At 39.1% G+C, this 16,867-nt stretch overlaps 1 protein-coding gene across 1 annotated transcript in view; it reads right to left on the bottom strand.

The window, feature by feature from the left end:
* LOC116359883 (MHC class II transactivator-like) overlaps positions 1-16,867 on the bottom strand; it is a 32,177-nt gene that overhangs the window by 529 nt on the left and 14,781 nt on the right. Inside the window, exons 10-16 of the mRNA XM_031813762.1 lie at positions 15,842-16,021; positions 15,287-15,312; positions 4,640-4,721; positions 4,400-4,483; positions 3,443-3,526; positions 2,699-2,782; positions 191-274 (exon numbers count right to left, since the gene is read on the bottom strand). Coding sequence (XP_031669622.1) covers positions 191-274; positions 2,699-2,782; positions 3,443-3,526; positions 4,400-4,483; positions 4,640-4,721; positions 15,287-15,312; positions 15,842-16,021 — 624 coding nt within the window. The remainder of the gene's footprint in view (positions 1-190; positions 275-2,698; positions 2,783-3,442; positions 3,527-4,399; positions 4,484-4,639; positions 4,722-15,286; positions 15,313-15,841; positions 16,022-16,867) is intronic.

Below are 16,867 nucleotides of genomic sequence, written 5' to 3'. Positions count from 1 at the left end.
AGAGAGAGAGCGAGACGGAGAGAGAGAAAATACAATGAAACAACGAAACCATCTCTGATTCCATGTTTCCTTCTGTTCTACAGTGACTAGACTTCCTCCTAGACGTTATCGTGATTGTAATTGACTATTGATCAATGGGACTTCGTCCTCTATGTTATGGCGATGTGATTGTGTTCGATGAGTGTCCTACCCCAGACTCTTGATCCATGGACAGTCCCTCAGACTGGAAGCCAGACTCTGAGCTCCCAGGGCCGTGAAACTGTTGTACTTGACGCTGCAGACAAACACGGGGGAAACAATGAGTCGGACTGTAGTAGTGGTGAACAGTAGTGTGGCGACAGCTACTGATCCCATAGCAACAAGGGGTACTACATACACACTACCGTATCAATAATGCTGTGCTACTGCAGTCATGTTTTATAATTCAGACTTACTGCATTATTACTGCAGTCATGTTTTATAATTCAGACTTACTGCCTTAATACTGCAGTAATGTTTTATAATACAGACTTACTGCCTTAATACTGCAGTAATGTTTTATGTTTCAGACTTACTGCCTTAATACTGCAGTAATGTTTTATGTTTCAGACTTACTGCAGTCATGTTTTATAATTCAGACTTACTGCAGTCATATGTTTTATAATTCAGACTTACTGCCTTAATACTGCAGTAATGTTTTATGTTTCAGACGTACTGCCTTAATACTGCAGTCATGTTTTATAATTCAGACTTACTGCCTTAATACTGCAGTCATGTTTTATGTTTCAGACGTACTGCAGTCATGTTTTATAATTCAGACGTACTGCATTAATACTGCAGTAATGTTTTATAATTCAGACTTACTGCCTTAATACTGCAGTCATGTTTTATAATTCAGACTTACTGCCTTAATACTGCAGTCATGTTTTATAATTCAGACTTACTGCCTTAATACTGCAGTCATGTTTTATAATTCAGACTTACTGCCTTAATACTGCAGTAATGTTTTATAATTCAGACTTACTGCCTTAATACTGCAGTCATGTTTTATGTTTCAGACTTACTGCCTTAATACTGCAGTCATGTTTTATAATTCAGACTTACTGCCTTAATACTGCAGTCATGTTTTATAATTCAGACTTACTGCCTTAATACTGCAGTCATGTTTTATGTTTCAGACTTACTGCCTTAATACTGCAGTCATGTTTTATAATTCAGACTTACTGCCTTAATACTGCAGTCATGTTTTATAATTCAGACTTACTGCCTTAATACTGCAGTAATGTTTTATAATTCAGACTTACTGCCTTAATACTGCAGTCATGTTTTATAATTCAGACTTACTGCAGTCATGTTTTATAATTCAGACTTACTGCAGTCATGTTTTATAATTCAGACTTACTGCAGTCATGTTTTATAATTCAGACTTACTGCCTTAATACTGCAGTAATGTTTTATGTTTCAGACTTACTGCCTTAATACTGCAGTCATGTTTTATAATTCAGACTTACTGCAGTCATGTTTTATAATTCAGACTTACTGCCTTAATACTGCAGTAATGTTTTATGTTTCAGACTTACTGCAGTCATGTTTTATAATTCAGACTTACTGCAGTCATGTTTTATAATTCAGACTTACTGCCTTAATACTGCAGTCATGTTTTATAATTCAGACTTACTGCCTTAATACTGCAGTAATGTTTTATAATTCAGACTTACTGCCTTAATACTGCAGTAATGTTTTATAATTCAGACTTACTGCAGTCATGTTTTATAATTCAGACTTACTGCAGTCATGTTTTATAATTCAGACTTACTGCAGTCATGTTTTATAATTCAGACTTACTGCAGTAATGTTTTATGTTTCAGATTTACTGCCTTAATACTGCAGTAATGTTTTATAATTCAGACTTACTGCAGTCATGTTTTATAATTCAGACTTACTGCAGTCATGTTTTATAATTCAGACTTACTGCAGTCATGTTTTATAATTCAGACTTACTGCAGTCATGTTTTATAATTCAGACTTACTGCAGTCATGTTTTATAATTCAGACTTACTGCAGTCATGTTTTATAATTCAGACTTACTGCTGTAATGTTTTATGTTTCAGACTTACTGCTCTGCTACTGCAGTAATGTTTTATGTTTCAGACTTACTGCAGTATTGTTTTATAATTCAGACGTACTGCATTATTACTGCAGTCATGTTTTATAATTCAGACTTACTGCAGTCATGTTTTATAATTCAGACTTACTGCATTAATGTTTTATGTTTCAGATTTACTGCAGTCATGTTTTATAATTCAGACTTACTGCAGTCATGTTTTATAATTCAGACTTACTGCAGTCATGTTTTATAATTCAGACTTACTGCAGTCATGTTTTATAATTCAGACTTACTGCAGTCATGTTTTATAATTCAGACTTACTGCATTAATGTTTTATGTTTCAGATTTACTGCAGTCATGTTTTATAATTCAGACTTACTGCAGTCATGTTTTATAATTCAGACTTACTGCAGTCATGTTTTATAATTCAGACTTACTGCAGTCATGTTTTATAATTCAGACTTACTGCAGTCATGTTTTATAATTCAGATTTACTGCAGTCATGTTTTATAATTCAGACTTACTGCAGTCATGTTTTATAATTCAGACTTACTGCAGTATAGTTTTATAATTCAGATTTACTGCAGTATAGTTTTATAATTAAAACTTACTCCAGGTCACTGAGTGATGTCATCTGAGGTAAAACAGCAGCCAGACTCTCAGCACCCCCGTCAGATATCACATTACTGTACAGACTGGAGAATAGACAGGATTAGACCGTTCAGATTACAGACTGGAGAATAGACTGGATTAGACCATCAGATTACAGACTGGACAATAGACGGGATTAGGCCATCAGATTACAGACTGGACAATAGACTGGATTAGACCATCAGATTACAGACTGGAGAATAGACAGGATTAGACCGTTCAGATTACAGACTGGAGAATAGACTGGATTAGACCATCAGATTACAGACTGGACAATAGACGGGATTAGGCCATCAGATTACAGACTGGACAATAGACGGGATTAGACCATCATATTACAGACTGGACAATAGACGGGATTAGACCATCAGATTACAGACTGGACAATAGACGGGATTAGACCATCAGATTACAGACTGGAGAATAGACAGGATTAGACCATCAGATTACAGACTGGACAATAGACGGGATTAGGCCATCAGATTACAGACTGGACAATAGACGGGATTAGACCATCAGATTACAGACTGGAGAATAGACAGGATTAGACCATCAGATTACAGACTGGACAATAGACAGGGTGTGTGTGTGTGTGTGTGTGTGTGTGTGTGTGTGTGTGTGTGTGTGTGTGTGTGTGTGTGTGTGTGTGTGTGTGTGTGTGTGTGTGTGTGTGTGTGTGTGTGTGTGTGTGTGTGTGTGTGTACCTGAGACAGTGCAGTGAGGGGAGGGTAGACAGAGCAGGAGCCAGACTCCTTATTCCCTGGTCTCCTATACAGTTCTGGGACAGACTGAGAGAAGAGAAGAGAAGAGAAGAGAGGAGAGGAGGGGAGGAGAGGAAAGGAGGAGAGGAGGAGAAAGAGGAGGAGAGGGAGAGGAGGGGAGGGAAGAGAAGAAGAGGGGAGGAGAAAGGAAAGAAGAGGAGGAGAGGAGAGGAGGAGAAAGGAGAGAAGGGGAGGAGAAAGGAGAGGAGGAGGGGAGAAAGGAGAGAAGGGGAGGAGGGGAGAAAGGAGAGAAGGGGAGGAGGAGGGGAGAAAGGAGAGAAGGGGAAGAGAAAGGAGAGGAGGAGGGGAGAAAGGAGAAAGGAGAGAGGGAGGAGGGGAGAAAGGAGAGAAGGGGAGGAGGAGGGGAGAAAGGAGAGGAGGGAAGAGAAGAGAAGAGGAGGGGAGGAGGAGAGTGGGGAGAAAGGAGGTCGGGCGGAGAGGAGGAGAGTGGGGAGAAGAGGAAGAGAGAGGAGAAAAGAAGAGAGGAGGAGAGTGGGGAGAAGAGGAAGAGAGAGGAGAAAAGAAGAGAGGAGGGGAGGAGAAAGGAAAGGAGGGGAGAGGAGGAGAGAGGAGGAGAGACCATAAACATTGTTAACAAAAGCACAGTATGCTGTGCTGAATGATAGTGTGCTGAATGATAGTGCAGATAGATATTATCTAGGGCAGAGGTCTCCAACCTTTTCTGGGTCATAATGACCCCAGAGATCTACAGATAGATTTTATCTAGAGAGCTCAGTGACGGACAGGTTGATCTAGAGACAAGAGAGCTCAGTGATGAACAGGTTGATGGTTGATCTAGTCTAGAGAGCTCAGTGATGAACAGGTTGATCTAGAGAGTAGAGGGCTCAGTGATGAACAGGTTGATCTAGACAGTAGAGAGCTCAGTGTGAGGTTTCTTACTTGATAATCTGCAGAGAGGAGAGAGACAGCACAGCTCCAGCCAGCCCCTCAGCCCCACTGTCCCCCAGTTTACTGTTCTCCAGACTGGGTGAGAGAGACAGAGAGATTAGAGAGACAGAGAGATTAGGGAGACAGAGAGATTAGGGAGACAGAGAGATTAGACCGACATAGAGATTAGACCGACAGCGTAATAAAGTGAAAGCCGTTGTCCCGTGGTCCATCAGTAGAGCGGGTACTTACTCCAGGTGATGTAGACTGTGCAGGGCTGGCAGCAGCTCCAAGAGTTTAGGGAGCGCCAGAGGACCATTCACTGGCCCCCAACCTGTACACACACACAAACACACTTTCTCAAACCAGTGGTAACTCTTGACTTATTACCTAGTCAGAGTGGTAACTCTTGACTTATTACCTAGTCAGAGTGGTAACTCTTGACTTATTACCTAGTCAGAGTGGTAACTCTTGACTTATTACCTATTCAGAGTGGTAACTCTTGGCTTATTACCTAGTCAGAGTGGTAACTCTTGACTTATTACCTAGTCAAACCAGTGGTAACTCTTGACTTATTACCTAGTCAAACCAGTGGTAACTCTTGGCTTATTACCTAGTCAGAGTGGTAACTCTTGACTTATTACCTAGTCAAACCAGTGGTAACTCTTGACTTATTACCTAGTCAAACCAGTGGTAACTCTTGACTTATTACCTAGTCAAACCAGTGGTAACTCTTGGCTTATTACCTAGTCAGAGTGGTAACTCTTGACTTATTACCTAGTCAAACCAGTGGTAACTCTTTACTTATTACCTAGTCAAACCAGTGGTAACTCTTGACTTATTACCTAGTCAGAGTGGTAACTCTTGACTTATTACCTAGTCAAACCAGTGGTAACTCTTGACTTATTACCTAGTCAGAGTGGTAACTCTTGACTTATTACCTAGTCAGAGTGGTAACTCTTGACTTATTACCTAGTCAAACCAGTGGTAACTCTTGACTTATTACCTTGTCAGAGTGGTAACTCTTGACTTATTACCTAGTCAAACCAGTGGTAACTCTTGACTTATTACCTAGTCAGAGTGGTAACTCTTGACTTATTACCTAGTCAGAGTGGTAACTCTTGACTTATTACCTAGTCAGAGTGGTAACTCTTGACTTATTACCTAGTCAGAGTGGTAACTCTTGACTTATTACCTAGTCAGAGTGGTAACTCTTGACTTATTACCTAGTCAGAGTGGTAACTCTCGACTTATTACCTAGTCAGAGTGGTAACTCTTGACTTATTATCTAGTCAGAGTGGTAACTCTTGACTTATTACCTGGTCAAATCAAAGTGTATTGACTTATTACCTAGTCAGAGTGGTAACTCTCGACTTATTACCTGGTGATCGTGGTAACTCTTGACTTATTACCTAGTCAAATCAAAGTGTATTGACTTATTACCTGGTCAAATCAAAGTGTATTGACTTATTACCTAGTCAAATCAAAGTGTATTGACTTATTACCTAGTCAAATCAAAGTGTATTGACTTATTACCTAGTCAGAGTGGTAACTCTTGACTTATTACCTAGTGATAGTGGCAACTCTTGACTTATTACCTAGTCAAATCAAAGTGTATTGACTTATTACCTGGTCAAATCAAAGTGTATTGACTTATTACCTAGTCAAATCAAAGTGTATTGACTTATTACCTAGTCAAATCAAAGTGTATTGACTTATTACCTAGTCAAACCAGTGGTAACTCTTGACTTATTACCTAGTCAAACCAGTGGTAACTCTTGACTTATTACCTAGTCAAACCAGTGGTAACTCTTGGCTTATTACCTAGTCAGAGTGGTAACTCTTGACTTATTACCTAGTCAAACCAGTGGTAACTCTTGACTTATTACCTAGTTAAACCAGTGGTAACTCTTGACTTATTACCTAGTCAAACCAGTGGTAACTCTTGGCTTATTACCTAGTCAGAGTGGTAACTCTTGACTTATTACCTAGTCTGAGTGGTAACTCTTGACTTATTAACTAGTCAAACCAGTGGTAACTCTTGACTTATTACCTAGTCAAACCAGTGGTAACTCTTGACTTATTACCTAGTCAGAGTGGTAACTCTTGACTTATTACCTAGTCAGAGTGGTAACTCTTGACTTATTACCTAGTCAAACCAGTGGTAACTCTTGACTTATTACCTAGTCAGAGTGGTAACTCTTGACTTATTACCTAGTCAGAGTGGTAACTCTTGACTTATTACCTATTCAGAGTGGTAACTCTTGGCTTATTACCTAGTCAGAGTGGTAACTCTTGACTTATTACCTAGTCAAACGAGTGGTAACTCTTGACTTATTACCTAGTCAAACCAGTGGTAACTCTTGGCTTATTACCTAGTCAGAGTGGTAACTCTTGACTTATTACCTAGTCAAACCAGTGGTAACTCTTGACTTATTACCTAGTCAAACCAGTGGTAACTCTTGACTTATTACCTAGTCAAACCAGTGGTAACTCTTGGCTTATTACCTAGTCAGAGTGGTAACTCTTGGCTAATTACCTAGTTAAACCAGTGGTAACTCTTGACTTATTACCTAGTCAAACCAGTGGTAACTCTTGACTTATTACCTAGTCAGAGTGGTAACTCTTGACTTATTACCTAGTCAGAGTGGTAACTCTTGACTTATTACCTAGTCAAACCAGTGGTAACTCTTGACTTATTACCTAGTCAGAGTGGTAACTCTTGACTTCTTACCTAGTCAGAGTGGTAACTCTTGACTTATTACCTAGTCAAACCAGTGGTAACTCTTGACTTATTACCTAGTCAGAGTGGTAACTCTTGACTTATTACCTAGTCAGAGTGGTAACTCTTGACTTATTACCTAGTCAAACCAGTGGTAACTCTTGACTTATTACCTAGTCAGAGTGGTAACTCTTGACTTATTACCTAGTCAGAGTGTTAACTCTTGACTTATTACCTAGTCAGAGTGGTAACTCTTGACTTATTACCTAGTCAGAGTGGTAACTCTTGACTTATTACCTAGTCAGAGTGGTAACTCTTGACTTATTACCTAGTCAGAGTGGTAACTCTCGACTTATTACCTAGTCAGAGTGGTAACTCTTGACTTATTATCTAGTCAGAGTGGTAACTCTTGACTTATTACCTGGTCAAATCAAAGTGTATTGACTTATTACCTAGTCAGAGTGGTAACTCTTGACTTATTACCTAGTGATAGTGGTAACTCTTGACTTATTACCTAGTCAAATCAAAGTGTATTGACTTATTACCTGGTCAAATCAAAGTGTATTGACTTATTACCTAGTCAAATCAAAGTGTATTGACTTATTACCTAGTCAAACCAGTGGTAACTCTTGACTTATTACCTAGTCAAACCAGTGGTAACTCTTGACTTATTACCTAGTCAGAGTGGTAACTCTTGACTTATTACCTAGTCAGAGTGGTAACTCTTGACTTATTACCTAGTCAAACCAGTGGTAACTCTTGACTTATTGCCTAGTCAGAGTGGTAACTCTTGACTTATTACCTAGTCAGAGTGGTAACTCTTGACTTATTACCTAGTCAGAGTGGTAACTCTTGACTTATTACCTAGTCAAACCAGTGGTAACTCTTGACTTATTACCTAGTCAAACCAGTGGTAACTCTTGGCTTATTACCTAGTCAGAGTGGTAACTCTTGACTTATTACCTAGTCAAACCAGTGGTAACTCTTGACTTATTACCTAGTCAAACCAGTGGTAACTCTTGACTTATTACCTAGTCAAACCAGTGGTAACTCTTGGCTTATTACCTAGTCAGAGTGGTAACTCTTGACTTATTACCTAGTCAAACCAGTGGTAACTCTTTACTTATTACCTAGTCAAACCAGTGGTAACTCTTGACTTATTACCTAGTCAGAGTGGTAACTCTTGACTTATTACCTAGTCAAACCAGTGGTAACTCTTGACTTATTACCTAGTCAGAGTGGTAACTCTTGACTTATTACCTAGTCAGAGTGGTAACTCTTGACTTATTACATAGTCAAACCAGTGGTAACTCTTGACTTATTACCTTGTCAGAGTGGTAACTCTTGACTTATTACCTAGTCAAACCAGTGGTAACTCTTGACTTATTACCTAGTCAGAGTGGTAACTCTTGACTTATTACCTAGTCAGAGTGGTAACTCTTGACTTATTACCTAGTCAGAGTGGTAACTCTTGACTTATTACCTAGTCAGAGTGGTAACTCTTGACTTATTACCTAGTCAGAGTGGTAACTCTTGACTTATTACCTAGTCAGAGTGGTAACTCTCGACTTATTACCTAGTCAGAGTGGTAACTCTTGACTTATTATCTAGTCAGAGTGGTAACTCTTGACTTATTACCTGGTCAAATCAAAGTGTATTGACTTATTACCTAGTCAGAGTGGTAACTCTCGACTTATTACCTGGTGATCGTGGTAACTCTTGACTTATTACCTAGTCAAATCAAAGTGTATTGACTTATTACCTGGTCAAATCAAAGTGTATTGACTTATTACCTAGTCAAATCAAAGTGTATTGACTTATTACCTAGTCAAATCAAAGTGTATTGACTTATTACCTAGTCAGAGTGGTAACTCTTGACTTATTACCTAGTGATAGTGGCAACTCTTGACTTATTACCTAGTCAAATCAAAGTGTATTGACTTATTACCTGGTCAAATCAAAGTGTATTGACTTATTACCTAGTCAAATCAAAGTGTATTGACTTATTACCTAGTCAAATCAAAGTGTATTGACTTATTACCTAGTCAAACCAGTGGTAACTCTTGACTTATTACCTAGTCAAACCAGTGGTAACTCTTGACTTATTACCTAGTCAAACCAGTGGTAACTCTTGGCTTATTACCTAGTCAGAGTGGTAACTCTTGACTTATTACCTAGTCAAACCAGTGGTAACTCTTGACTTATTACCTAGTTAAACCAGTGGTAACTCTTGACTTATTACCTAGTCAAACCAGTGGTAACTCTTGGCTTATTACCTAGTCAGAGTGGTAACTCTTGACTTATTACCTAGTCTGAGTGGTAACTCTTGACTTATTAACTAGTCAAACCAGTGGTAACTCTTGACTTATTACCTAGTCAAACCAGTGGTAACTCTTGACTTATTACCTAGTCAGAGTGGTAACTCTTGACTTATTACCTAGTCAGAGTGGTAACTCTTGACTTATTACCTAGTCAAACCAGTGGTAACTCTTGACTTATTACCTAGTCAGAGTGGTAACTCTTGACTTATTACCTAGTCAGAGTGGTAACTCTTGACTTATTACCTATTCAGAGTGGTAACTCTTGGCTTATTACCTAGTCAGAGTGGTAACTCTTGACTTATTACCTAGTCAAACGAGTGGTAACTCTTGACTTATTACATAGTCAAACCAGTGGTAACTCTTGGCTTATTACCTAGTCAGAGTGGTAACTCTTGACTTATTACCTAGTCAAACCAGTGGTAACTCTTGACTTATTACCTAGTCAAACCAGTGGTAACTCTTGACTTATTACCTAGTCAAACCAGTGGTAACTCTTGGCTTATTACCTAGTCAGAGTGGTAACTCTTGGCTAATTACCTAGTTAAACCAGTGGTAACTCTTGACTTATTACCTAGTCAAACCAGTGGTAACTCTTGACTTATTACCTAGTCAGAGTGGTAACTCTTGACTTATTACCTAGTCAGAGTGGTAACTCTTGACTTATTACCTAGTCAAACCAGTGGTAACTCTTGACTTATTACCTAGTCAGAGTGGTAACTCTTGACTTCTTACCTAGTCAGAGTGGTAACTCTTGACTTATTACCTAGTCAAACCAGTGGTAACTCTTGACTTATTACCTAGTCAGAGTGGTAACTCTTGACTTATTACCTAGTCAGAGTGGTAACTCTTGACTTATTACCTAGTCAAACCAGTGGTAACTCTTGACTTATTACCTAGTCAGAGTGGTAACTCTTGACTTATTACCTAGTCAGAGTGTTAACTCTTGACTTATTACCTAGTCAGAGTGGTAACTCTTGACTTATTACCTAGTCAGAGTGGTAACTCTTGACTTATTACCTAGTCAGAGTGGTAACTCTTGACTTATTACCTAGTCAGAGTGGTAACTCTCGACTTATTACCTAGTCAGAGTGGTAACTCTTGACTTATTATCTAGTCAGAGTGGTAACTCTTGACTTATTACCTGGTCAAATCAAAGTGTATTGACTTATTACCTAGTCAGAGTGGTAACTCTTGACTTATTACCTAGTGATAGTGGTAACTCTTGACTTATTACCTAGTCAAATCAAAGTGTATTGACTTATTACCTGGTCAAATCAAAGTGTATTGACTTATTACCTAGTCAAATCAAAGTGTATTGACTTATTACCTAGTCAAACCAGTGGTAACTCTTGACTTATTACCTAGTCAAACCAGTGGTAACTCTTGACTTATTACCTAGTCAGAGTGGTAACTCTTGACTTATTACCTAGTCAGAGTGGTAACTCTTGACTTATTACCTAGTCAAACCAGTGGTAACTCTTGACTTATTGCCTAGTCAGAGTGGTAACTCTTGACTTATTACCTAGTCAGAGTGGTAACTCTTGACTTATTACCTAGTCAGAGTGGTAACTCTTGACTTATTACCTAGTCAGAGTGGTAACTCTTGACTTATTACCTAGTCAGAGTGGTAACTCTTGACTTATTACCTAGTCAGAGTGGTAACTCTCGACTTATTACCTAGTCAGAGTGGTAACTCTTGACTTATTACCTGGTCAAATCAAAGTGTATTGACTTATTACCTAGTCAGAGTGGTAACTCTTGACTTATTACCTAGTGATAGTGGTAACTCTTGACTTATTACCTAGTCAAATTAAAGTGTATTGACTTATTACCTGGTCAAATCAAAGTGTATTGACTTATTACCTAGTCAAATCAAAGTGTATTGACTTATTACCTAGTCAAATCAAAGTGTATTGACTTATTACCTAGTCAGAGTGGTAACTCTTGACTTATTACCTAGTGATAGTGGCAACTCTTGACTTATTACCTAGTCAAATCAAAGTGTATTGACTTATTACCTGGTCAAATCAAAGTGTATTGACTTATTACCTAGTCAAATCAGAGTGTATTGACTTATTACCTAGTCAAATCAAAGTGTATTGACTTATTACCTAGTCAAACCAGTGGTAACTCTTGACTTATTACCTAGTCAAACCAGTGGTAACTCTTGACTTATTACCTAGTCAAACCAGTGTTAACTCTTGACTTATTACCTAGTCAAACCAGTGGTAACTCTTGGCTTATTACCTAGTCAGAGTGGTAACTCTTGACTTATTACCTAGTCAAACCAGTGGTAACTCTTGACTTATTACCTAGTTAAACCAGTGGTAACTCTTGACTTATTACCTAGTCAAACCAGTGGTAACTCTTGGCTTATTACCTAGTCAGAGTGGTAACTCTTGACTTATTACCTAGTCAGAGTGGTAACTCTTGACTTATTACCTAGTCAAACCAGTGGTAACTCTTGACTTATTACCTAGTCAAACCAGTGGTAACTCTTGACTTATTACCTAGCCAGAGTGGTAACTCTTGACTTATTACCTAGTCAGAGTGGTAACTCTTGACTTATTACCTAGTCAAACCAGTGGTAACTCTTGACTTATTACCTAGTCAGAGTGGTAACTCTTGACTTATTACCTAGTCAGAGTGGTAACTCTTGACTTATTACCTAGTCAAACCAGTGGTAACTCTTGACTTATTACCTAGTCAGAGTGGTAACTCTTGACTTATTACCTAGTCAGAGTGGTAACTCTTGACTTATTACCTAGTCAAACCAGTGGTAACTCTTGACTTATTACCTAGTCAGAGTGGTAACGCTTGACTTATTACCTAGTCAGAGTGGTAACTCTTGACTTATTACCTAGTCAGAGTGGTAACTCTTGACTTATTACCTAGTCCGAGTGGTAACTCTTGACTTATTACCTAGTCAGAGTGGTAACTCTTGACTTATTACCTAGTCAGAGTGGTAACTATCGACTTATTACCTAGTCAGAGTGGTAACTCTTGACTTATTATCTAGTCAGAGTGGTAACTCTTGACTTATTATCTAGTCAGAGTGGTAACTCTTGACTTATTACCTAGTCAAATCAAAGTGTATTGACTTATTACCTGGTCAAATCAAAGTGTATTGACTTATTACCTAGTCAAATCAAAGTGTATTGACTTATTACCTAGTCAAATCAAAGTGTATTGACTTATTACCTAGTCAGAGTGGTAACTCTTGACTTATTACCTAGTGATAGTGGTAACTCTTGACTTATTACCTAGTCAAATCAAAGTGTATTGACTTATTACCTAGTCAAATCAAAGTGTATTGACTTATTACCTGGTCAGAGTGGTAACTCTTGACTTATTACCTAGTGATAGTGGTAACTCTTGACTTATTACCTAGTCAAATCAAAGTGTATTGACCTATTACCTAGTCAAATCAAAGTGTATTGACTTATTACCTGGTCAAATCAAAGTGTATTGACTTATTACCTAGTCAAATCAAAGTGTATTGACTTATTACCTGGTCAAATGAAAGTGTATTGACTTATTACCTAGTCAAATCAAAGTGTATTGACTTATTACCTGGTCAAATGAAAGTGTATTGGCTTATTGCCGTGGCGGAGATCTTTGTGGGCTATACTCAGCCTTGTCTCAGGATGGTAAGTTGGTGGTTGAAGATATCCCTCTAGTGGTGTGGGGGCTGTGCTTTGGCAAAGTGGGTGGGGTTATATCCTTCCTGTTGGGCCCTGTCCGGGGGTGTCCTCGGATGGGGCCACAGTGTCTCCTGACCCCTCCTGTCTCAGCCTCCAGTATTTATGCTGCAGTAGTTTATGTGTCGGGGGGCTGGGGTCAGTTTGTTATATCTGGAGTACTTCTCCTGTCCTATTTTACCTAGTAAAATAGCCAGAAGAGGACTGGCCACCCCACATAGCCTGGTTCCTCTCTAGGTTTCTTCCTAGGTATTGGCCTTCCTAGGTATTGGCCTTTCTAGGGAGTTTTTCCTAGCCACCGTGCTTCTACACCTGCATTGCTTGCTGTTTGGGGTTTTAGGCTGGGTTTCTGTACAGCACTTTGAGATATCAGCTGATGTACGAAGGGCTATATAAATAAATTTGATTTGATTTGATATTCGGTGTCCTGTGTGAATCTAAGTGTGCGTTCTCTAATTCTCTCCTTCTCTCTTTCTTTCTCTCTCTCGGAGGACCTGAGCCCTAGGACCATGCCCCAGGACTACCTGACATGATGACTCCTTGCTGTCCCCAGTCCACCTGGCCATGCTGCTGTTCCAGTTTCAACTGACCTGAGCCCTAGGACCATGCCCCAGGACTACCTGACATGATGACTCCTTGCTGTCCCCAGTCTACCTGGCCATGCTGCTGCTCCAGTTTCAACTTCCACCTGACTGTGCTGCTGCTCTAGTTTCAACTGTTCTGCCTTATTATTATTCGACCATGCTGGTCATTTATGAACATTGAACATCTTGACCATGTTCTGTTATAATCTCCACCCGGCACAGCCAGAAGAGGACTGGCCACCCCACATAGCCTGGTTCCTCTCTAGGTTTCTTCCTAGGTATTGGCCTTTCTAGGGAGTTTTTCCTAGCCACCGTGCTTCTCCACCTGCATTGCTTGCTGTTTGGGGTTTTAGGCTGGGTTTCTGTACAGCACTTTGAGATATCAGCTGATGTACGAAGGGCTATATAAATAAATTTGATTTGATTTGATTTGATTATTACCTGGTCAAATGAAAGTGTATTGACTTGACTTATTACCTAGTGATAGTGGTAACTCTTGACTTATTACCTAGTGATAGTGGTAACTCTGGACTTATTACCTAGTGATAGTGGTAACTCTTGACTTATTACCTAGTGATAGTGGTAACTCTTGACTTATTACCTAGTGATAGTGGTAACTCTTGACTTATTACCTAGTGATAGTGGTAACTCTTGACTTATTACCTAGTGATAGTGGTAACCCTTGACTTATTACCTAGTGATAGTGGTAACTCTTGACTTATTACCTAGTGATAGTGGTAACTCTTGACTTATTACCTAGTGATAGTGGTAACTCTTGACTTATTACCTAGTGATAGTGGTAACTCTTGACTTATTACCTAGTGATAGTGGTAACTCTTGACTTATTACCTAGTGATAGTGGTAACTCTTGACTTATTACCTAGTGATAGTGGTAACTCTTGACTTATTACCTAGTGATAGTGGTAACGCTTGACTTATTACCTGGTGATAGTGGTAACTCTTGACTTATTACCTAGTGATAGTGGTAACTCTTGACTTATTACCTGGTGATAGTGGTAACGCTTGACTTATTACCCAGTGATAGTGGTAACTCTTGACTTATTACCTAGTGATAGTGGTAACTCTTGACTTATTACCTTGTGATAGTGGTAACTCTTGACTTATTACCTAGTGATAGTGGTAACTCTTGACTTATTACCTAGTGATAGTGGTAACTCTTGACTTATTACCTAGTGATAGTGGTAACTCTTGACTTATTACCTGGTGATAGTGGTAACTCTTGACTTATTACCTAGTGATAGTGGTAACTCTTGACTTATTACCTGGTGATAGTGGTAACGCTTGACTTATTACCTAGTGATAGTGGTAACTCTTGACTTATTACCTAGTGATAGTGGTAACTCTTGACTTATTACCTTGTGATAGTGGTAACTCTTGACTTATTACCTAGTGATAGTGGTAACTCTTGACTTATTACCTAGCGATAGTGGTAACTCTTGACTTATTACCTAGCGATAGTGGTAACTCTTGACTTATTACCTAGCGATAGTGGTTGAATAATGACACTCACTCAAACTCCAGCTTGTGAAGATCTCTGACTGCAGGAAGACCCTCCCCCAGGACACCATCTGATTGGCTGAAATGATGACGGACACATCACAACGGCTTTGAACATACCAGTATGTATGTATGTATATATATATATGGGTGTGTATGTATGTATTGTAGATGGCTGTAACAAGAGCTGGGCAGGTTACTGTCTACTGTATTGTGTTGCAGATGGTATGAGTGTGAGTGTGTGTGTGTGTGTGTGTGTGTGTGTGTGTGTGTGTGTGTGTGTGTGTGTGTGTGTGTGTGTGTGTGTGTGTGTGTGTGTGTGTGTTAGTGTGTGTGTGTGTTAGTGTGTGTGTGTGTGTGTGTGTGTGTGTGTGTGTGTGTGTGTGTGTGTGTGTCTGTGTCTGTGTCTGTGTGTGTGTGTGTGTGTGTGTGTGTGTGTCTGTGTCTCTGTGTGTGTGTGTGTGTGTGTGTGTGTGTGTGTGTGTGTGTGTGTGTGTGTGTGTCTGTGTCTCTGTGTGTGTGTGTGTGTGTGTGTGTGTGTGTGTGTGTGTGTGTGTGTGTGTGTGTGTGTGTGTGTGTGTGTGTGTGTGTGTGTTGTATTGGCGTACCTCTCAGACAGTCTCCTGCTTGTGTGTAGGTGGACCAGTGTGGACAGGTGTTGGACGTGGGACACCTGTGTGGCTCTGAAAGGGTTAAGGGTCAACTTGGACACAACCGCTTTCAGAAGCTCCTCCTCCCCACTCTGCTCTAGCTCCTCCCACAGAGTGATGGTGTCAGCGATACACGCCCTGGGACGGACACACACACACACGCTAGAGTCATGTTCAAAACACACGGATCAGAAAACTAAATGTGCATGACAAAGTTCTACATACAGTAGAGTGAGAACATCAGATCTATACTGTTCTAGATCTATACTGTTCTAGATCTATACTGTTCTAGATCTATACTGTTCTAGATCTATACTGTAACAGATCTATACTGTTCTAGATCTATACTGTTCTAGATCTATACTGTAACAGATCTATACTGTTCTAGATCTATACTGTTCTAGATCTATACTGTAACAGATCTATACTGTTCTAGATCTATACTGTTCTAGATCTATACTGTTCTAGATCTATACTGTTCTAGATCTATACTGTAACAGATCTATACTGTTCTAGATCTATACTGTTCTAGATCTATACTGTTCTAGATCTATACTGTTCTAGATCTATACTGTAACAGATCTATACTGTTCTAGATCTATACTGTTCTAGATCTATACTGTAACAGATATATACTGTTCTAGATCTATACTGTTCTAGATCTATACTGTAACAGATATATACTGTTCTAGATCTATACTGTTCTAGATCTATACTGTAACAGATCTATACTGTTCTAGATCTATACTGTTCTAGATCTATACTGTAACAGATCTATACTGTTCTAGATCTATACTGTTCTAGATCTATACTGTAACATATCTATACTGTTCTAGATCTATACTGTTCTAGATCTATACTGTAACAGATCTATACTGTTCTAGATCTATACTGTAACAGATATATACTGTTCTAGATCTATACTGTTCTAGATCTATACTGTAACAGATCTATACTGTTCTAGATATATACTGTTCTAGATCT

Source organism: Oncorhynchus kisutch, unplaced genomic scaffold (genome assembly GCF_002021735.2).
Source record: "Oncorhynchus kisutch isolate 150728-3 unplaced genomic scaffold, Okis_V2 Okis06b-Okis10b_hom, whole genome shotgun sequence".
Lineage (NCBI taxonomy): Eukaryota > Metazoa > Chordata > Actinopteri > Salmoniformes > Salmonidae > Oncorhynchus > Oncorhynchus kisutch.
Note: the sequence above shows the minus strand (reverse complement) of the source record. Positions and strands in the feature narration are given on the sequence as shown.